This window comes from Astyanax mexicanus, chromosome 24 (assembly GCF_023375975.1).
Source record: "Astyanax mexicanus isolate ESR-SI-001 chromosome 24, AstMex3_surface, whole genome shotgun sequence".
Taxonomy (NCBI): domain Eukaryota; kingdom Metazoa; phylum Chordata; class Actinopteri; order Characiformes; family Acestrorhamphidae; genus Astyanax; species Astyanax mexicanus.
Genome location: NC_064431.1, coordinates 18579079 through 18602767, shown reverse-complemented (window position 1 = coordinate 18602767; position 23689 = coordinate 18579079). Strand labels below are relative to the sequence as shown.

At 36.8% G+C, this 23689-nt stretch overlaps 1 protein-coding gene across 1 annotated transcript in view; it reads left to right on the top strand.

Annotated features, from left to right (window-relative positions):
• Window positions 1-20978, top strand: part of cntn2 (contactin 2) — a 72621-nt gene extending 51643 nt beyond the window's left edge. The window contains exons 17-23 of the mRNA XM_022682684.2: window positions 22-92; window positions 1213-1447; window positions 3553-3668; window positions 6723-6909; window positions 8133-8245; window positions 10791-10959; window positions 12053-20978. Of these exons, the coding sequence (XP_022538405.1) occupies window positions 22-92; window positions 1213-1447; window positions 3553-3668; window positions 6723-6909; window positions 8133-8245; window positions 10791-10959; window positions 12053-12165 (1004 nt within the window). The 3' untranslated portion in view covers window positions 12166-20978. The remainder of the gene's footprint in view (window positions 1-21; window positions 93-1212; window positions 1448-3552; window positions 3669-6722; window positions 6910-8132; window positions 8246-10790; window positions 10960-12052) is intronic.
• Window positions 20979-23689: the final 2711 nt, after the last annotated feature.

Genomic DNA, 23689 nt, shown 5'->3' with positions numbered 1-23689 from the left:
CTGTGTCTGTTGGTGTTTCAGCTCCTACAGTGGCACCCAGTGGTCTGGGTGGAGGAGGAGGAGACCGCAACGAGCTCATCATTACTTGGACAGTAAGCAATGTCTCCTTGTAGCTACAATATACAGAGAATTTGTTGGAGTAACTGTCTCTACTCTCCAGGAAAGAGTTTTTTTCTAGATTTTAAAACATTAGAATTTGATTGATGTAATAGGGCTGAGTTAGAGACCATTTTACACCTCCCTGAAGCCTAGGCCTGGTGCATTTGCACATCAGTGTCAGAGTTTGTTGGTATGTCTGCTGGAATGTTAAAATTTTTCAGTGTGTGATCACTGGTTTGAATCCCGGTCATGCACCTTGCAATCATCTTGCAAGTCCTGAGAGACCACAATTGGAAATGCTCTCTCTGGGTGGGTAGACGGCGCTCTTTCACCTCATCATCACACCAAAAGGGTGATTTTAATCAGCACAAGGCGTCTGTGAGCTGAGGTATCGGAACCGAGTCGCTGCGCTTTCCTCCGAGTGCGCTGTGTTGCTAAAACAGCAGCAGTTTAAAAAAAGAGGCGGTGATTGGCTTTACATGTTTCGGAGGAGGCATGTGCTAGTTGTGGCATCACAAGTGATGGGGAAGATGCGGCTTAGTAGCAGCTGAATGGGTGGGAAAATTGGCCTAGCTAAATTGGAGAGAAAATGGGAAAAAAATTAAATAAGTGTAATTTTGTAATTACTTTTCTTTAAAAAATTATATATACATATATTTAAGCTATTTAATCTATGCAATGGTGAAAAACATTACAAGCTTAATCAAAACTTGAAAAAAATGTGGCAAAAAATGTGGAATTGTGCTATCAGCCAAACATTTCATTCTTTTTTTGGGGGGGGGGTTGGTTTTGCCCACACATTTTCTTTTCAGTGCATCCGTAGGTGTGTTAACTATGTTATTTTGTAAATTCAATAAAATTCAATTAAATTGTATTTATATAGCGCTTTTTACAACAAATATTCTCTCAAAACAGCTTTACAAAGATACAGGCCCAAGCCTCTTATGAGTAAGACAAAATTTCTATTGGTTGGTTAACTGGGGAACGTCTTAAGCATTAGAGCAGGAACAAAATTGCCGGTTTGAAATGTTATAAAAAGTTTTGAGTGTTTTAATGACAGTGATAACAGTGATACCACGTAGAATCTCTTGTTTTCTTCTATGTGATCTGTAGCCCATGGCACGGGAATATCAGAACGGAGACGGGTTCGGCTACATCCTGGCCTTCCGGAAGCTGGACGCTCCGGCGTGGACGGTGGTGCGTGTTCCCAGCGTAGAATCTTCCCGATACGTCTACACCAACCAGAGTCTCTCGCCTTACTGCCCCTTCGAGGTGAAAATCAAAGCATACAACCGGAAAGGTGAAGGCCCGTTCAGCCAGATCGCCGTGGTGCACTCTGCAGAGGAGGGTGAGTCTCTGATCTTTAAAAAAAACTACAATATTAAACATCGTAAAACTTTGTACTTATATTATATTCAGTTAGCTATGGAATATAATAACTGACGATAGATAGAGATATAGATTGTGTTTGTCTGTAATTGTAATGGATGATCAGATCACCTCTTATTAGGAATCAATCAGGGTTCATTTACTTTTCTTAAACTAGTCCTAGGAATTTTGACCAGTCCTGACATATTTGGTATCAAAATACTCGGGAGAGAAGGCCCTTTGATATTCATAAAAAAAAAGTTTAAAATGTAACCAATTTAAACAACATGGCTGCCATATGCAAATTAGTTTTTTTTTCTGGATTGAAGCCACATTCACTTCAACAGCTATATCGTTTGACCACACAAGTTAATTTCAACAAAACTTCACAGCCAGCTAAAAAACTGCTTTTCATCAACCATACATCCAGTCAGGCTGAAATGGATAGACAGCTTTGGAAGAAATTAAGAGACCACTTCAGTTTCTGAATCAGTTTCTCTGATTTTGCTATTTATAGGTTTATGTTTGAGTAAAATGAACATTGTTGTTTTATTCTATAAACTACAGACACCATTTCTCCCAAATTCCTTTCAGACCTCAAAAAAAAGCTTTCAGACCTCAAATAATGCAAAGAAAACAAGTTCATATTCATAAAGCTGTAAGAGTTCAGAAATCAATATTTCGTGGAATAACCCTGGATTTTAATCACAGTTTTCATGCATCTTGGCATGTTCTGCTTCACCAGTCTTACACACTGCTTTTGGATAACTTTATGCCACTCCTGGTGCAAAATTTCAAGCAGTTCAGCTTGGTTTGATGGCTTGTGATCATCCATCTTCCTCTTGATTATAGGTTTTCAGTTTGTTAAAATCAAACAAACTCATCAATTTTAAGTGGTCTCTTTTTTTCCAGAGCTGTATATGATATCAAAATACTTGGGAAAACAGACCCTTCAATAATCCTAAAAAGAAAAAGTTGACATTTAACCAACTAAAACAACATGGCTGCCATATTCCAATGAGTTATTCTGGAGTTATTGAAGCCACATTCACTTCAACAGCTATATCGTTTGACCACACAAGTTTATTTCAACCAAACTTCACAGCCATGTTCAGCTAAAAAAACTGCTTCTCATCAACTGCACATCAAGTCAAACTCAAACTTTGTATACATTATCTAGTGTACAAGCTCTTAAGGAGTTTCAAAGGACAGGTTCTTCAATTAAAATATTTAGACAGCATCTGCCAATCAGGATTCAGCAGGCATTTGACAGGTTTGTCCTTTGCCAGTAAGGATGAAACTTGGGTGTTATGTTCAGGTACGGCTTCTGTAGTGATCTGCAAAGTTATGAAAGGATTTGGCCACAGGGGGCGACGTTTAACAAAATAAAAAAGTATGTCTCATTTATACTGTACTTTGATATCTACTTGTTTTTGCCACATTTATTACAGACACAAATTTAGTGCAAGTTTGTTCTTGAACCCGCAGATTGCCGCTTGTGGATATACAGCTCCGGAAAAAAAATCTAAATCAGTTTCTCTGATTTTGCTATTTATAGGTTTATGTTTGAGTAAAATAAACATTGTTTTTTTATTCTATAAACTACTGACAACATTTATCCCAAATTCCAAATAATCTTGTCATTTAGAGCATTTATTTGCAGACAATGAGAAATGTCTGAAATAATAAAAAGATGCAGAACTTTCAGACCTCAAATAATGCAAAGAAAACAAGTTCATATTCATAAAGTTTTAAGAGACTAAAAATCAATATTTGGTGGAATAACCCTGGTTTTTAATCACAGTTTTCATGCATCTTGGCATGTTCTCCTCCACCAGTCTTACACACTGCTTTTAGATAACTTTATGCCACTGGTTAGGGTTGCAAAAATTCAAGCAGTTCAGCTTAGTTTGATGGCTTGTGATCATCCATCCTCCTCTTAATTGTATTCCAGAGGTTTTCAATTTGGTAAAATTAAAGAAACTCATCATTTTTAAGTGGTATCTTATTTTTTTCCAGAGCTGTATATATCTCTTGTTTACTGTGTAACTGTGTTTTCAACGTCATTTATATCATCTCTTTCAGAGCCCACCGTGTCTCCACGCAAGATCAACGCCACAGCACTGACCGCCTTCGAGATCCTGGTGTCCTGGGAACCCGTCCAGCATTTAAGCACCAACGGAGTTCTCCGCGGATACGAGGTCCGGACTGACTCTGCATTTACAGTTCACATTCATTCTTCACATATTCCCTCATACCTCACAGTTCACATCTCACCTGATTACTGTTAATATTTATAATCAGAGACGTCAGGAACGCATGAAAGAGCCGCAGGTTATGCCGAGGTGGTTTACACCGAAAGATTACAGAATTGCTTCAGTGTTAAAACAACAGTTCAGAGTGTGACTATTAGTCTGGCTTTAATTCATTTATTGATGGTATATTTATCTGTCAGCATGTATTTATCAGTGCTGCTCAGCTGATAAGAAATTTAGTTAATAGCTGCTACATAACCTGAAGGCCGCACTGTCTTGAATGATAAAATATTAAATAATAAATAAGGTAAAGTATCAGTATCACTCACTATTTCTGAGACAAGCTGCAAAGCATAGGTGATGAATATCTTACTTAAATAGAAATGTTGTTTTTCTATACTTTACTGGAGTAATTCTTTTTCAGACTCATTTTTACATCAACTCCTTACATTTACACACAATTATCTAAACTTTCTACTCCTTATATTATAAGGAGTTATAGCCTTGTTATTTCTATTTAATTTCAGCTTGTTTTCATTCCGGCTTCTCATTCTTTAAAAAAAGCCCTATCCAGATAAATATCTCCATCCAGATAGAGTGAATCTGATTGTGGATGAATGTAGAAAAATATAAACATATACCATTCCGACACCCTATTGGTTTATACTGTGATCCATGATGATGATGATGATGATGATGATGATGGTGATGATAATTGTTTATTCAGCCAGTTTGTAACCACATAATACAAAAATACTACAAACTGACAGCAAAATAGTGACTGAAAAGGCACAGGCAGAAGCATTATGCTTATAATAATGCCTGTCCAACAAAACAAATTAAGCTACCCTTCAGAATTCATACATTATAAAAATAATAATAATAATAATAATAACAAAGAAAAAAAGAAAAAACAATTAACACTTGTAACCTTAAAAAATTGTACTACATACAATTTTTTTTTAAATAGAAAATGAACTGCACATTCGTAAATCCATATTAGCATCATTCCAAAATGTAACTCCAACAAAAGATATACATCTCCTTTTAATCTCTTTTCTAGCTTGATGGAGAACAGATTTACAAACATCTCGCAATTCATATTTAGACTTCTGTATTGAGAAAAACCTTTGTACACAAACAGGCAGTAAATTAACTTTTGCTTTGTACATTATTTGTAATATTTTATAATAAACCAAATTATACAATTTCATAACATGGGATTTTATAATCGATGAATTAGTATGTTCATAGTAACCAACTGTATTAATAATACGTGTGGCTCGTTTTTGTAAGAGGACTATAGCATTCACTGCTGTTTTATACGTAGAACCCCACACATCCACACAATATGATATATAAGGAAGTATAAATGAGCAATAAATCATATGAAGAGCTTTATAATTTAATATATTTCTAGACTTATACAGGATTGATATTGATTTTGCGACCTATCCTTTTATATATTGACTATGTTGTTTCCATGTTAATTTATGAGTTTCAAAAGATACTCTGCGTCCAAGCAAAATGAATATGGTCCCAGGCCTCAAGTAATATCCTTGACTCAAAAAACACCAAATTTTCAAAATTTCCAAAAAAATGGAAAAAGAATGGTACTGAGTCATCAATATCACTTTAGAATGGTTAAAATTTTTCCATTTTCTAAAGGATTACAAAGGATTGTAGAGGGACTCTACTCAGAGGAAATGCAGCAGCAGCCATCTTAGGTCTGTGATTTGCTGTAATATAAATGCACATCACATCAAAGCACACTCCAGCAAGAACAAAGCAGATATATGTAGCCTAGTATGAAGAAAAACTCGAGGAAAACGTCCAACTTAGCTTTTTTAATATATTTACATATATTAAATATGCAGCTGAAACAGGGAGCCGAGTGCATCCCAAATTTATTAACATTAAAATTTTGTCCTAACAGCATTTTTTCCTCTTTATATTACTTTTACTTTTATACCTTAGTTTAGTTTTGAAACCAGTACTTTTACATTTGCTTAAATAAAAAGCTTGAGTTGATACTTCAACTTCTACAGAAGTATTTTAAACCCTAGTATCTATACTTCTACCTCCAGAGTAATAAAAGTGAATTCTTTGAACACCTTTGCTGCAAGGCTTTAAAACTAAATGGTATCACTTTCCATCGATTAAATACGGGTTTTATTAGGCAAATAAATAAGGCTGTTGTCAGTCTAAAGTCTAATGAGGGGATTCCCTCCTCTTCTGTTCATTTCCCTGCTCAGAGTGCAAAGAACACAAGATAAGAGTATTAACTACCTGACACAATGTGGGAAAAAGTATTAGGACACCTGTTCAGTCATTGTCTCTTCTGAAATCGAGGGTGTTAAAAAAAGAGTTTATCATTTTATTAAATTAAATGTCTATACTGTCCAATAAAAGCTTTTTTTCTAGATATTGAAACATTTCTGTGAGGACATTTCAAAAGTCAAAAGTTTGGACACACCTCTTTTCATTCAGTGTGTTTTTCTTTATTTTCATGATTTCTTTTTTTATATTGTAATGTGGCTTCATGAGATAGAGTCACCTGGGATAGTTTTCTCAGCATCTTGAAGGAGTTCCTGGAGGTGCTTAAAAATAGTTGCTGCTTTTCCTTTACGCTGTGAAGCACCAGCTCATCCCAAATCGCCATTTCAGTTAGGTTTATGTCAGTAGTCAGGGGATTGTGGAGGCCTAACATTTTTTTTGCATCTTTTTGTGTCCCTTAATTGATTTCATGTATTTAATATTAATGCACAATGTAGAAAAAAAGAGAAAGAAAAATATTGAAAGAAAAGGTGTGTTAAAGACTGTAAACATAAAGTAGACATTCATTTGTTGCTTATGTTTGTGCAAACAGTCCTGCAGACAGAAATCACTGATCTTGGACGACATAAATTTGTCTTAAATGTCTGTTAAAGTATTGCAGTTAATTAAGTTAATTTAAAAGGCTGCGCTAAACTTCTGACGTTGGTCTATTTTTCCCTTTAGATCCGATACTGGCGGCAGCATGAGAGGGAAGCTGCAGCAGACCGGGTACGGACAGCAGGGCTGGAGAACACAGCGCGGGTTTCTGGGTTGAGACCCAACACCCTCTACCACGTCACTGTTCTGGCTTACAACAGCGCTGGCACTGGCCAACCCTCGCCACGGACCACCGTCATCACCAAGAAACCCCGTAAGAGCTTTGCTTAACATGATTTTCCAAATTGGAAAAACTGGTTCGAATCCAGGTCATGCAGCTTGCCATCAGCTGCCGGAGCCCTGACAGAGCACAATTGTCCTTGCTCTCTCTGGGTGGGTAGATGGCGCTCTCTCCCCACATCACTCCACAAGGCTGCGTCTGTGAGCTGATGTATCGGAACCGAGTCGTTGCACTTTCCTCCGAGCGTTAGTGCTGTGATGCTACTCGACTACATCAACTGCAGCTCAAAAAGAGGCGGTGGCTGACTTCACATGTATGGGAGGCGGCATGTAAAGGATGTCTTCACCCTCCTTGTGTTGTGGCATTACTAGTGATGGGGGAGATATAGCTGAGTAGATAAATTGGGAGAAAAAATGGAAAAATTACAGAGAAATTGAAAAAAAAAAAAAAAATCAATGTTGGATGAATGGAAGAATAGATGCATGGGTCAGACCTATCAGTTATACATGTATTTAACAAGAGATATTGCATGTGTGTTTTGTACATTCAACTTGTGGATGCAAATGTGCTTGTTTATCATAGGTGTATTTCATTCGTTTTCAAATGGTGCGCTCCACCATATACAGTATCTCTCAGTACTCAAGTGAAAACCCACCCTCACATTTTTGTAAACATTTTATCTTTTCATGGGAGACATTAAAGATATGACACTTCGACAGAAAATTCAAAAGTAGTCAGTGTACAGCTACAGTATAACAGTGTAAATTTGCTGTTCCCTCAAGATAACTCAACACAGAGCCATTGATGTCGAAACATGTTCAGCGTAAGATCCAATGATTGGCTTTTAAAAAAATAGACATTCAGCCTGCAGTGCTCAGACCATACGCCACACATAACACATCAACTCTAAATGTCTGCGTGGAAACTGTCCGAAAAGGTAGCCTCTTCTGAAGCTGATGCACAAGAAAGCCTACAGACAGTTTTCGGAATACAAGCAGTCCAAGAGCACTGATTACTGGAACTATACTGGATTAAGAAACACTTGTTTGGCTCAGATGGTGTCCAGTATGTGTGGTGGCACACTGGTAAGGGGTACCAGGAAAACTGTTCCTTGTCAAACATGGTGGTGGTAGCATTAAAGTGGTTGTCTCATGAAAAGATACAAAAATATGTAAAGGGTGTACTCGGTTTCATGAGATAATATAAATCCTAATGTCCTTCTCCTGTCCTGAATTTACCTTTCTTTTCACGTACAGCCCCTAATCGACCTCCAGGGAACGTTTCATGGAAAACAGATGGTGCTTGGGTAACGCTCAGGTGGGATCACGTTAAATCCATGGACAACGAGTCTACAGTGCAGGGCTACAAAGTAAGTCCCACTTGATAACATGATAAAATTCCAAAAATGTCTTCTTTGTCTGTTTTTGTGCAAATATGAGCTTTAAAAACCTGTCTCACACTCTCTAGCTCACAACTCTAGTCTGTCTCTGATGATGTATCACTGATCGCTGAGAAGTAAACAGCCTTCAAAGCTCTGTAGACGACGGTGTGATGGGACATTACTATTCATCTGTCTTATTTTATGCCCAGTGCCATCTTTAATCTTCTTCTGTGGAATCCCTGTCAGAGCATATCATTCATCCCTTATAGTCGCTGACTGACTGACTCTCTTATCAGTCTAAACTAAAGTGTAGCATCAGATTGAAGCTTGAACCGGGGCTCAGAGTGGTCCAGCATACTAAGTCCCTGTCACTGTAATCCGAGGTTCGCTGGTTTGAATCCCGGGTCATGTATGTTCTCCATCAGCAGCCGGAGTCTGAGAGAGAGAGAGCACAATTGGCATTGTTGTTTCTTTTGCGTAGTTACAATAGGTGGTGCTTTCATACAGCACTTTTCCACCAATGTGGAACCGGCACAAATCTGGTTTGCAGACCTAATATTGAACCAGTTTGCTGCGTTTCCACCAACAAAAGTAGGTTCCAGAACCAGGAACGCTCATTCGCAGCAGGAACCGAAGAATACTAGGTTGTTTAGCACAAAACGTGACGAATTCTGTGGGCGTGTCTGTTTGTACAGGAGCACCACCGCTGTGCAATGCCCTCAGTGGTGAAAAAAAAGGGGGCGCCAAATCGATGCCGGAAAATTGTTTCTGGTTGGCATTTTCTGTAAGAGCTGTTTGTACATGTATGATAATACACAGGGGCGTCGCCTGGCCTAGGCTTCCGGGGCTTTAGCCCCGAATAAATTTCCAGTAGCCCCGAATCGTTTCACTCAGAAAATCAGCTTGCTGGTTTTGCGGAGCGTGGAAGGCTAGCAGGGAAGCCCCCAGCTTTACAGAAATGTCTTACAGGCTTCATCCAGTGATGGAAAACCTGGAAAAGTCATGGCATTTTGAACATAGCAATTTCCATGTACTGGATAAATTTTGGAAAAATAAAAATACCTATAAAGTTTTGGACAAGTTATGGAAATTTGAATTCTTTTTTTCTGTTTATCGACTTAGAAAAGATGTTTTAGTCCTAAAAAACGTGGGTCCTACTCTGACTGGGGTTTTAGCTGCACTATAAGTGTAAAGTCACAGTGAGAGAAAAAATATAATTTAATGCTATTTAATCTATCTTTATTCAGACAAATATAAAACATAGACATTTTTGAATTAATTTTAGGTAAGATATGCCTACTATAATACTACTATATAAGTTTTTACATGGATTTTTAGTTTTATTGTCTATTTCTATGTCTATTGTCTGTACTGATGTTTTAAAGATCATATGATAATGAGAATTTCGGAAAATCATGAAAAAGTCATGGAAATGTATTGGTTGAAAGGTGTATGAACCCTGGTCTTAGCATTACAGAAATTTAAACCCCCAGTGACCAGTAAAAGATGGGGAAAAAGTCCCTCAGAGCTGGAGGAGGAAGAAACCTTGAGAGAAACTGAGGCTTATCAGTGTCTGGCCAGATAAGTGAAAGGAGAACCTGAAGGTGGAACAACCATCAGTGTCAGTTCGTACAGGTGGCCAATCAATAGGTCAATCAAAGAGTTATTTTTGACTTGAGATTATGATTTATGGAGAACAAACTGTATGCAACATTATCAGAGTGTAGCTAATGACTATGAATAAATTAATATCTGAATTTAACAGCCTAACTAACAGAAAAAGACAGAAGGTAACATAGACACGGAGGCACCCAGACCCTTGTGAAAAAGACGTATACTTAAATTATGCTGAAATAGGTCTGTACTTAAGTTATGTTATTTTGGAAACAATAATTTGTACTTAATTACTACTTATTTGTAATTAAAATTATATAAATTAAAAATGTATTAAAAATGTGATTAAAATATAGATTTAACATCACATTCATTTTGAGGAGTGTATAAAAACTTTGGAAAACAAAAGCAATATATCTCATTGCTACAAGTTTTTTTTAAGCTCTTTTACCAACACTAAAGTAACTAAAAAGTAAACTTTTTAGGTATAAATTTAACACATAAAAGTTCATTATCACAGTTTTGTCAACACAAAATTATTGTTTTGTAGCAAATTTGACTGACGTAGAATTTTATTGCATAAATATCGACGCCTTTAGACTCATTTAGTAAAAGTATAGTTTTATCATTAAAAGCACAGTTTCATAAAATAATACTAAGCGTATATTTTTACTAAGTACATCACCAGTATAAAATCAGCACAGCCAAATAAAGTAATACAGATTAAGTAGGTAAAAATTTAACTATAAATAGAAAAAGTATACTTGAATTATTGCGCATATAGTTCAAGTACACTATTATTATTTATAAATACACAACTAAATAAACAAGGGGAATCACCGGCATCTACCTCATGCAGTGGCCAGCCTACAGTTCGCAGGCAAATTTGTGACTTTTGCTTTTGTCATTCTTCTGCTAGGTTCTCTACAAACATGAAGGACAGTCAGCTCTAAAAGTTCTGGACAAAGGCAAGACGTCAGTCAACCTCCCCCTGCCCAAAGACAATGGCTACGTGGTTCTAGAGATCCGCTCCTGGGGAGAAGGAGGTGATGGAGCAGCTCACGAGGTCATAGTATCCCGAGATTCAGGTGGGTTAATGATCACTAGAAGAAAAACAGTATGGACATGGATTGCACTGTGCAATGATTGATGGACTTGTATGGGGTGTAGTTGGTCAACCTTGTTTGTCACTAAAATTTTGAAATACAGAGCTTTTATCCTGTGCTCCTAACTAACAGGCTTACAATGCGAGTAGCCCATGCAAAGAAATCACTATTTTTACAACATTAACAAGTAGTTCAAAGTAGTTCCACACTTCATTGGTAGAATTCTGAGGGCCCTGATATTTAATATGAGGCACTGAAAAGTTGAAAGTGCACAGAAAGTTTACTAAAACAATTTTTTTTTACACACAGTACCTCCAGGCTCCACCATCTTAATATTAAGGAATGATAATAAGTCGACTGACGAGCAAAAACAAATAAGTAGGATAGTCCATTTCACTCCAGTCAACCGTCTGTTCTCTACTTCCCACCATTCCAGGGGGTTGAATCATTGTGAATCAGCGTCCCAAGCTCACTTCCTTAAACTTTAAGCTGCCTCTGAAAAGCTAGCTAAATAATTAATAGTCTCAATCTGATACTAGTGTGGAAGTGAGATGTCTTCAGGTAAATTTCTGGTGTGTTTCTATCTTGATAGCGGGAAATACAGGTGCCTTTTGCACATTTCAGCTGTACAAGGTGTACTTTTTGCACCCTCACGATACCAAACACACACTGACAAGACCTAAATCCAGCTGCGTGATGCGCAACTGATTGGTACGTGATAGACCACTAAAATAGGGCATGTTGTGTTTTAGTTCTCTATTTATAGATGCTTTATTGTTTTGATATTTTTCCTCTAATCCATATTTATAGTCATTGGATACAATGACTTGTAATCTATTTCAGATTCCTGTTTTGAGAAGTTGTTTTTTTTATCTCCCACGGCAGTAAATTATCGTTTTATTACTGTTTCTTAGTATCGGCCACAGTAAGATGGCAATAATTGGTACCTTATCGTATTGCTGTATCATATGGACTCACAGTACTATTAGTAAGTACTATAACTGATATTCTATGTAATAGAAAGCAGAGATACTAGATAAGATCAGTAACAGTATCTTCTTTCTTTCTTCTACAGGAACTGGAATGATGGTCCAGAACAACAGTGCCGGCGTCTCCAGACCCTCCCGCTCGTCAGCCCTGCTGTCTGCTGCAGCCGTCCTAACTATAATTGGCTTATTGTTACTGTGATGAGCCAGTGTTAAGGTCTGTCTGCCCCCCTCCTGTACCCCACAGATAGATATTGGCTGATTATCCTGTGCAGGAGGGGTGGGACTGCGGGGGCACTGGGGTATTTGATTGGGCAGGTCGGGGTGTGGGGGCTGTTTTATTATTTTGTATAAAAAAAGGACATTTTTTAATAAGGACTACTACTGGTCATTATTGTGGGATGTACGCAGGGCTGACTATGTGATTGTGTCGTAAAAACTTCGCCTTATAGGAAAATCAGCTCGTTTCTTGGTTTAAGTAGAAATGGGCGGTGATTTTTCGAATATTCGGTACCAAGTTCTTAAACCAAGTTTGTTTACATGCACTGAAAAAATCCTTTTAGAACTGGATTAAGAACAGTTATCTGTTCTATCTATTTAAGCAAACTGAAACTGATGGATTCAAATGATTTTCATCTTCTAGCTGATGCACTGAATCAGTCAAAAGTTTAGAAGTTTGTTTTTTCATTATTAAAAATTGTTCTCTATTGTAGATTAATACTAAAGTCGTCCAAACTTAAGAAAAACTATTTGATTTTTTTTAGAAAACAAAAAAGTGTTAAACAAACCAGAATATATTTTAGATTTTAGATTCTTAAAGCTAGGAACCTCTTGCTTAGATAGAGACAGTTTTGCACATCTTGGTTGGATTTTCTCAGTTAGCTTTATGAGGTAGAGTCACCTGGAATGTGAGCTTTCAGTTAACAGCTGTGCTCTGAACTTGTCAAGAGTTAATTACTTGAATTTCTTGCCTCTTAACCCTTATAAGACCTGAACTATTTTTCTTCGCTATTGTGGCTAATTGGCACCTGATTAGTGTAAATCCTACATGATGTAGTTTCTGAGAAAAAATCATGTCCACATATGAGGACTTCAGTCCTATATTTCAATAGAACACAATGAAGTCACAATTCATAATTATGTGCAAAACTTTCATTTTGTGCCTAAACACATCAGCATTCTTTTCCATGAGTACAGAACAAAAATAGAAACAATTGTAACATAACAAAGAAAAAAACATATTCATTTACTGTATTTACTGTTCATTTACAATTATGAACCAAATCAAAACTGTAATGTGTTCAGCTCTTCTGCCACCACTAGGTGACAGTATAATGGCCTCATAAGAGGACACCAGGCCCTTGTAGAGAAAAATGTAATGTTGTGGTCTAGACAGCCCAAAATGTGATGTCCACACATGTGGATGCCAGGTCTTGTAGTAGGTTTATGTGTGTGAAAGCATCAGTTGTAAAGTTGTGAAAAGGTAGAGTTACAGGTATGCAGTGAATTGCTCTGTTTGAGTAATGTTTTAATTCATATTATGAGAAGATCAGCACAGCCAAATAAAGAAGAACTACTTAACTAAGTTAAGAAAAAGGTATTTTTAGAAATTAAGGTCAGTCAATCCAAATCTGAAGTTTTTTTCAAGAACTTTGAAAGCATCCTCAATTGCAGTCGCAAAGATCTTTAAAAAGGTTAGGATGGAACTGGCACTCATCAGGACTGCCCTAGGAAAGAAAGAGCAAGAGTTACCTCTGTTGCACAGAATAAGTTATGAAGGTTAGTCAATCTAAACCTGAAATTTTTTTCAAGAACTTTGAAAGTATCCTCAAGTGCAGTCGCAAAGACCATCAAAAAAGTTATGATGGAACTGGCACTCATCAGGACTGCACTAGGAAAGGAAGATCAAGAGTTTTCTCTGTTGCACAGAATAAGTTCTTTAGAGTTACCAGCCTCAGAAACCTCAAGTTCACAACAGCCTGGATAGGTTTTTTGGTTTGTTTAACACTTTTAAGTTACTACATTATTCCCTATGTGTTCCTTCATAGTCTGGATGACTTCGGTATTCATTTATAATGTATGAGTTTTACCCTAGTTAATGTAAATAAATCAATCAATTTAATCAAATTACTGACAAATTCTTTACTTTTACTGTTCTGCAGTAATTGGATTATGAAGTGCATGTAAACACACTCACTCATTTCAGCTCATAACAAGAAGTAGACTTGAACCGGTCCAATATGGTCAATAACTCACTGTACTCTACCTGTCTGTTCTATAGATGTACATACAGTGCTGGGATATACAGTACATACAGTAACGGTGGTATTCCTGTACCACACTAATGTAGTAGTAAAAAAAAAAAAGAAGAAAAAAAAATCCTCTTTTTTATAAGTTGTTGCTCCTGTAAAGCAGCATGAAGATCAAGATTGAAGTGAATCCAAAACCAGGATCCTAATGAAAGTTTACCTTTCTATTATTTTGCTAAAATAGTTATTTGTTTACAGTGTTTTTGTGTCTTGTGTCGACTTCTGAAACGTTGTAAAGCAGCCCAAACAAGAACAGCATCACCGGTGTGAGTGTGTGTGTGTGTGTGTGCGCGCAGTACATTTGCATATTAGGGTTGCCACGGTATGAGATTTTTTTACGGTATGATGAACATCTTTAAAGAATATTGTGGTATCACTTTATTATAAACCTTAAATCACCAACAGAATAATGATAATAAGCAGAATTATAAATGTAATGGATCACAGACTAGTACACATGCATTGGATGGCTGCTATAGGATTAAAACATGGGATTTAATTAGCTAAAATGCACTGCATTGGATAGATAGTAAGTTAGCCATGTTAGGCATGATGGTATCTGCTGTGATGCTTTTTTATGTTTTTCTGAGCTGGATTACTCACTGACAGTTGGGCACCTAGATGGTTAGATACGGTGAATCCTGCTGTTTGCTGTAATGTAGGTATCGGTTCTGTAAGTTATTCTAAACCTGCATTATGAAGCCTAGAATGGCTGGTTAGCCATGATGCTAACAGTCAGGGTCAGTCGGGCTAAAGCCGTGAAGCTTACAAACACATAATCCGGCCTCTGCAGTGTTTAAGTGAGTTAGCCAGCATGTTCGTTGTGATGCTAACTGTTTTTCTGAGCTGGATTACTCACTGACAGTTGGGCACCATGCTGGTTAGATGGGGTGAGTCCTGCTGTTTGCTATAATATATGTATCATTACTGTTAATTATTCTTAACCTGCATTATAAAGCCTAGAGTTGCTGTTTAGCCATGATGCTAACAGTCAGGGTCAGTCGGGCTAAAGCCGCTGATCTTACAAACACATCAGTGATTAAGCGAGTTAGCCAGCATGTTTATTGTGATTTTCTGAGCTGGATTAATCACTGACAGTTGGGCACCATGCTGGTTAGTTAGGATGAGTTCCGCTGTGTGCTATAATATATGTATTATCTTTGTAAGTTATTCTAAACTTGCATTATAAAACCTACCCAGCTGGCGACCAAAATAAGTTTACGTCAGGATTACGTCTAATACTGTTACGTGCCTGCCGGGCTAGAGCGGCTGGTTAGCCATGATGCTAACAGTCAGGGTCAGTCGGGCTAAAGCCACAAAGCTTACAAACACATAATCTGACCTCTGCTGTGTTAAAGCGGGTTATCCAACATAGTAAAGTAGTGATGCTAGCTGTTTCTCTGAGCTGGATTACTCACTGACAGTTGGGCACCAATGCAATATGAAGCCTAGAATACGGCCAGTCTTGTCAGGCTTGGAACAAGTTAGTTGAGATTCTGTTGTGAACTGTTTTTCTGAGCTGTTTTTTTCGCTGATAGTTGTTGACATTCCCAAAAACATGAACAGCATAATAATAATAATAATAATAATAATAATAAACAGAATTGTGAATATGCTGCATCTCGTGTGGATTGCTATGATATAGAATAGCAGGTCAGCCGCAATGCTAACAACTGGTTTTAAGCGCGTGAAGCTAACAGACACAGCAGCCTGCCTGTTTAAGCACTGTGTTTAAGCAGATTAGCCCCAATGCTAACTGGTAAAAGCAAGTGTCCACAGTTTGATAACCATCCATTTTCATACCATAGCATACTGTAAAATTGGTTACCGCTGCAGCCTTAATACATGTGTGTGTGTGTGTGTGTGAGAGAGAGTGTGTGCAAGTCAGGCTGTTTGGAGATAACTGTTGCCACTGGCACCCTGGGAAAACAAAAGCTGATTATTAATGTCTGATAGATACCGGAGGTCTGATTTTCAAAGTTATCTTTGTTTTTTATCATTATTGATCAGGGTTGTGTGTGATTATCTCAGATTTTTTTTGGTGTGTGTGTGTGAGTGTTATCTAAAGCCAATTATTACTGCTTTACTTTAGCGTTACGTAACGCGTCCTGTTGAACATTGACCATGAAATTACAGGGTCAGGGAGGAGGATCCGGTGCAGTGGTTTACAGTGCAGGTCGGCGTTATCATCCTGTCTGAGCTGTTGTTTATGGCTCTGTTGTCGTTTCTCTGTTTTTTGTGCAGTATTGAATTGGATACGTATAATGCGTAATGAGGTGGGTCAAAGATTCACAAACAAAGTGCCATTCACTGTTTATCAGCATGTGGAGCTCTAGACTTTAGGACAATTTTGTTTTAGGCTATCAGCTTGTGCTATCCGTTTCATTTCCATCAGAAGTTTCATCAGCCAGTACAGTATTATCAGTGTCCGGTTGTGTTTTGGATTAACATAACACCAACACTCCTCTCTTTTTGGACTTTGGCAGTTCTCAGTGTTTGTAAATGTTTATTTAGACAGTTTATTTTAGCAGATAAATCCTTTAAAATAAGCCAAATACAACATTTTTAAATCTAACCCTGTGTTCACACTATCAGCGCAGCAAAAGGCAAAACATTTTATGTAAAGAATTACAAGATAAGACAACCATATTAACCATATATGCACGGTAACCAATTTCTGTATTTTTAAAGTAAAATATATATACATGTACAGCTCTGGAAAAAAAAATAAGAGACCACTTCAGTTTCTGAATCAGTTTCTCTGATTTTGCTATTTATACGTATATGTTTGAGTAAAACATTAAACTACAGACAACATTTCTCCCAAATTCCAAATAAAAATATTGTCATTTAGAGCATTTATTTGCAGAAAATGAGAAATGGCTTTTTCAGACCTCAAATAATGCACAGAAAACAAGAAAATATTAATAAAGTTTTAAGAGACCAAAAATCAATATTTGGTGGAATAACCCTGGTTTCACAGTTTTCATGCATCTTGGCATGCTCTCCTCCACCAGTCTTACACACTGCTTTTGGATATCTTTATGCCTTTACTCCTGGTGCAAAAAATTCAAGCAGTTCAGCTTGGTTTGATGGCTTGTGATCATCCATCTTCCTCTTGATTATATTCCAGAGGTTTTCAATTTAGTAAATCAAAGAAACTCAACTTTTTAAAGTGGTCAACAGACATCTGTTATTTGAATATTAGCATTGTTGAAATTAGTTCAGTGAAGGGAGCCGCCATCTTGGAAAGCTATCAAAAATTGTCATTTTAAGCTTAATAAATGAGCTTAGGTCACACTCTTGACACATGGCATTATCCTAAAGGGGTATAATCAAATGATCTGATCTGAGGTGAGGGTGTAGGTGTCATTTTTACCACAGCTGGCCATGCAGCATCATAAAGAGATAATTTAGGACTATATTAAAGACCATTTTTTTTCTCTCACATTATTTTAAGAAGGCGAAGCTCAAGAATGAGACACGTGCATTTTAAAGAACTTTTGAAGAAAAAGAAAAAAAAATACAATTTATACTAAGTTCAAAATCATTCATTTCCTTTAACTGATTCATTTAAATTTTGCAATTAAACATTTGTACAATTTTAGAAAAAAAAAACAATGCATATATAATACTATTTTAGGTTTTTGTTTTTTACTTAAAAGCTCGACCTTGTACACTCGCACATGCAACAGTGAAAGTGGCCTAAAATACACCCACACATCAGACACAACACTTGTGGTGACATGATTAATGTCTCGAGTCTTCTGCTAGTGTGAACACAGGTTTAAACTATATTATAAACTTCTTATTGAGACTGCGTCCAAATGATGACAAGACCAGGTCAGTGTTAAAAACCTGAAAACAGCAGGTTGGCATTGGTTGGATCAAAGCTCTTTATCTGAACTAATATCCCCCTGAACCCCATCGCTGTGACCTTTACACACGCACATACACACATGCTCACAGTATTATTATTTTATATTAATTTATTTTCTATTGTGATATTTATTCAAACACAGAATGACCAAAAACACTTTTTCAATTTTACTGTAAACTGTAGCTCACTGTAGTTTTAGACACAGAAGATTAGCTGTGATGAAAGGTTAGCTGAGAGTGTTAGCTTTTGTTAGCTGGTCAGCAGCGTTCTAGAATTTGACCACATGCACTGATACAATTTACTTTGTCTTTGTCATCATCATCATCTTCATCATCATCATCACTATTATCATCATTAGGGGTGTCACGATTCTCTAAATCCTTAAATCGATTTTATTTCCGATTTTAGGGTCACAATTCGATTCAATTCTCAGTTTTCTTTTTTTTTTTTTTCTTTTTTTTTTACAGCAGAGAGGCCTATGCCAGTTTTAGATTAGTCTATGGTCAGTCATTGGTTTAGTTCATCAAATTAACAATATCTTATTTCAAAAGGTGGGCTTGATATAAGTGATGCAAAGTGATATAAGTGATCTGTAATACACCACATTAGGCACTAATGGTCAAATTTAAATTATTGAATTAAGATATATATGTAATGCCATCTAGTGGCTTTTTTTGGTAGCAGTGTGCGCTATTTAAACAGCAATGTGCAACATAACAAAATAAATAATAAAAAATACAAGAACAGTCATGAACAAAATAATCAAACAATTAGAGCCATTTGAGTAGCGCGAGAGCTTGTGTAGCGTAGAGGGAGGGATCGTCAATCCTCTTTTTGACTTCGAGGCTTGGGACCATGACATAATTTCGATCGATTTCGATGACATATCGAAAATCGTGACACCCCTAATCATCATTATAATGTAGAAACACACTGAAGGTATATCTCTGTCCTGTGGCACGGGTTCGTCTGATCACTGCATTTGAAGGGAATATTGTCAATTATTTTTTATCAATATTATTTATATGATAATTTTCCATGGCTGTTCATCTCAAGACTTCCTACAACTTTTTCTGCACTGATCTGTCTTTCAGAATTTTTTACTGTTTCTTTGTATGCTCTTTAAATGTGTTAAATGTGTTGCGCTGCAGGTATTCCAAATCTGTGAACATTCAGACACACACTGCAATTTCAGGCACGATTATACTAGTTTGATCAGTCAATTTTCCAACAAACAAAATTGATACATCTGATTATATTGGTTTTTGAGTTAACTCAACTTTATTTAGTCATGCATTCTTTAAACTTACATTTTTTACTAATCTTTAGCTGAAACATTTACTATATTTTTCGCACAATAAGGTGCACCGGATTGTAAGGCGCATTATGCGACACTAGTAAGGAACAGGGGTGCCGCCATGTTTTCCTTCTAATTAAATCAAACGAGCACTGGATGTTAATTTTACACAGATTTTTTTCCTGAAAACTGTTTATTTGGGTAAGTAAAGTCCTTCCGTTTATTTACAGTAAACTTAGATCTCCAGTTTTCCACAAAGACTGCAGCATTAGTGGCTAACCCCTAGCGCCAACTGTTTGCAGCTAACGCAGCCCGACATCATTACACTGAGTGGTCTGGTACGCCAGGGTGATATCAGCTAGCGGTTTGTTTTAGCACGATAAACACACAAACTACAGTTTGATATACTCACCTATAAACAGCAAAAGAGCTAGCGCTGAACGAAGTTAGTGGCTAATGCTAATGCTGCTCCAGCAGTGCTAGCCAGGGTTAGCAGCAGTAATTCGTAAAAAAAAAAATAACATTTTCTTTTAAAGTCAAATGAGCGCAGGATGTTAATCTACACAGATTTCTCTTCTGAAATCTGTTTATTTGGTTGAGTAAAGCGCTTCCATTTATTTACAGTAAGCTTAGCTTAGGTTGCAACATTAGCATTAGCGGTTAACCACTAGCACTAGCTGAGGAACACTGAGTGTTCTGGTAAGTCAGGGCGATATTAGCTAGTGTTTCATCCCACGTAGCCTGTTGTAACACAGTAAATGTGCTGAACGTCAAAATAGCTAGCGCTGTGATTAGCAGCTAATGCTAGAACTGTGAAACTTCTGTATAATGCTGTACTTCAGCGGAGTGGCTTTACTTCTCCTTAAAACCAGACTGGTAAAATTCTTACATAAGGCTCACCAGATTATAAGGCGCACTGACGATTTTTACTGTATTTAATTGGAATTTAAAACATTATACCATTCAAACCTGCATTTTTTTAAATTTATCAAAGAACAAGAAGTGTAAGATCTTACAGTGTTTGTCTGGCTTTACTGACTTTCCATTAAGTATAAAAAACCCTCTGCAAGACTACAGTGAGCAGGAAATACCACAACCCCCCAGATTAGTACACTAAGTATGAGGCACTTCCTGTATTAATAAACTGTGATCATTCTGGAGTTCTAAAGGTAGCAAAGCCCACTGTGTACAATAAACCCTGTATGTGTAACTTTTTTTTTGTATTTCGCCATTAAACATTAAATAGAACCTGAACCTTCAGTACTGATCCTGGATCAGCTTCATGCAACCATAATATTTACCATTCTACGTCCCGTCAGATCTCAGATCAGTATTAAGGGCAGCTTTCTGAAACGTGTCATTTTTTAAAGATGGGAATGTTGTGTGTCGGGAGTCTGTTGACTCGTTTTTATGAGTGTGGGTTGGGTCGTCTCTGCTGTCAGATCTGCCTAATGTGAACTGAATGAGCCTGCCAAATGGAACTTGTAAATATTCTTCAATAAACACCTTTTGATTGTATTAAAAAATAAGCGTCTGGTAATTATTTTACATTATTATTGATGTTCTCTGTCCTAAAATTTGGACTGTGTTCCTGGTATGTGAAGTAAGTCATGTTTAGGTTGTTTTATAATGTCTGATGAAGGGATAAAAATAATATTCTGATTGCTCTGTAAAAGGTAACATCACTTCTTTTTTCAAATATCATGAGTGAATTTTGTTTATTTCATAATATCCTAATGATTGAACTCATGTAATAAAACACACCCATTATATTATGTCTCGCGGGAAGAAAAAACAGTTTAGTGTGGACTTTTTAAGAGGGATCTGGCAACACAGTAGCGATACAGCGGGTAGCTGAGGAGTGAGAGCAGCTCTCAGCAGAAGAGGAAAATTTGGGCATTTGCATAGAACAGAGGTCACTAATGGGCGGTCCGGGTCCGGACCCAAACATTGTCCTATGCGGACCAAAACCTTTTTAATTGTATACACGCTTTGCGGCGCAGTAAATCACAGACCAATCACCAAACGCTCTCTTCAGTCAATCAGATCTGTGCAGAAGCAGTAAGGAAAAAAAAAATAAATAAACACACCGCTCCTCGCGCGGGATCGACCCCATGTTGTCTGGGTTCCGGTGCCGCTGCCCCAGCTGTTAAAACGGGACGCGGCCGTGAAAAAACGCCTTTATCAGAAGATAGGGAACCCGAGAACGGGCAAAAAAACGAGAACGGGCGAAAACTAAAGTCACGCCGAGCACGCTGGGCGTGACTAAAGCGTGATATAGCACTTAATCATAACACAAACATTACTTATTACAATAGATTTAGGAGAAAAAACACAAACCATAGGCTTAATATGACTGGTTGTGGTTTGCAGTTGTTTGCACTATATAAGACCTAGAAAAGTTTTATTTTTTATTCTTTTTCTTATTTCTATTTCTTATAGAATCAATGTGTGAGAGAAACCAGTCTGTTAAGTTTGCGTTATATGATTTTGTCAAACTAATTTTCAAGCCATTTTTCATTTTTGACATTTTCTTTAAAATTTTATTTTTAAATCTCGTCTCGTCTCGTTCTTGTGAAGCCAGTATCGCGTCTCGTCTCGTGATATTAGTGTCTCGTCACACCCCTACCAGTAACCAATAGTTATATTAACATCTAACTTTAATGTTACTATGCTATTTATAGTCAGTAGAGCACAGTTACTTTTTCAGGGCAGGTTTCCCAAATTCTATTTAAAACTAAGCGGTCTGGAAGGTTTCTTGAAAGCAATTGCGCTCAACATTTTGACAGAATTTTATAAATTAACTAAATGAACAAAAGCATATACTCAACAACAGAGAATTTCACACAAGGCAATTCATTTACATTAACCTGCATTAAATATACTTTTCTACATGCTACATGCATTTACAAATTCTTACCAGAGAATGGGGGATGTATGGGTTTAGGGGTGGGGCAGAAGGGAGAGCTAATTTGCTGAGCAGCAGCAGTGTGCCTCTGATAGAGGTGAGACGCAGAATCAAACTGACTCATTCTCAGAATTGATTCAGGGTACTGCATGCCTAATATAAGTGGATTTGGTACCACTTTAAAATAAGACTACCTTTATAAAGGGTTTATAAACGGTTTAGTTTATTAATGGTTACTAATTAGGTTGTAAATGCCTTAAAATCATTAATAATCAGTTATAACACATACGTAGAAATGTACGTAGACCTGTTGTTTGCCAAATAGTGAACCCACAGCCACATAACTGATTATTAATGATTTTTAAGACATTTACAACCTAATTAGTAACCATTAATAAGCTAATTGTAAACCATTTATAAACACTTTATAAAGGTAGTCTTATTTTAAAGTGGTACCGTGGATTTTTATAGTTTAATAGTTTGGCACTATTTTTTTACGTTTATCACTGATCCAAGATCATTATGTTTGTGTTGTAGACATCATGCCAGCAAAGACTGTAACAGCGGCCTTTGCTTTGGATCTGGGAGAAACGTCTGATATAAAAGCTGTTATAATTTTATAAGCTACTATAAAAGTTGTAATACACCTAAAACAACGCTGGATTAAACACTTGCCGCTTTTACAGTGTACAGTGTACTCACTTTTGTACACTGACTATACTTTACACTGAATCAAAGTATCATATCTGCAGTGTGGTCCTATGGAAATATCAAGCACTGATGATATGGTCACCTCTGGTTTTCACAATCTGGAGCACTTTATGTCCACAGATTTTTGCAGTTGTGCAGGAGCTCAGTTACAGATTCCAGCTCTAGCACTCATCACTCAGTCACTGTCTTCATTCTCCACATGTCTAGACACTACCAAGCAGATGTTGCAGACTGACAGACTGTCTGAGAGGATTTTTAATGAGACAGATGCCCAATATATTTTTAGGACAACTAATATTATACACTCAGAGCTCAGCATATAGTTGTTGCTAGGTGGTTGGTAAGCAGTGTTGGGCATGTTACTTTGAAAAAGTACTTAGTTATAGTTACTCGTTACTTTTCCAAAAAAGTAACTAACGGAGTTACTCCACTATAAAAGTAACTAGTTACCAGTAAAAGTAAGTATTGCGTTACGTTTCTTATTCGCTCGTAAAAAAAAAATAACAAAAGAAAATAAATTATGTATTTACTATTATTATTAGAAAAATAACAAACGAAAATAAACCCAAAATTTTGACAAAAATATAATCTAACGAAAAAAAAAAATAATAATAATTCTCC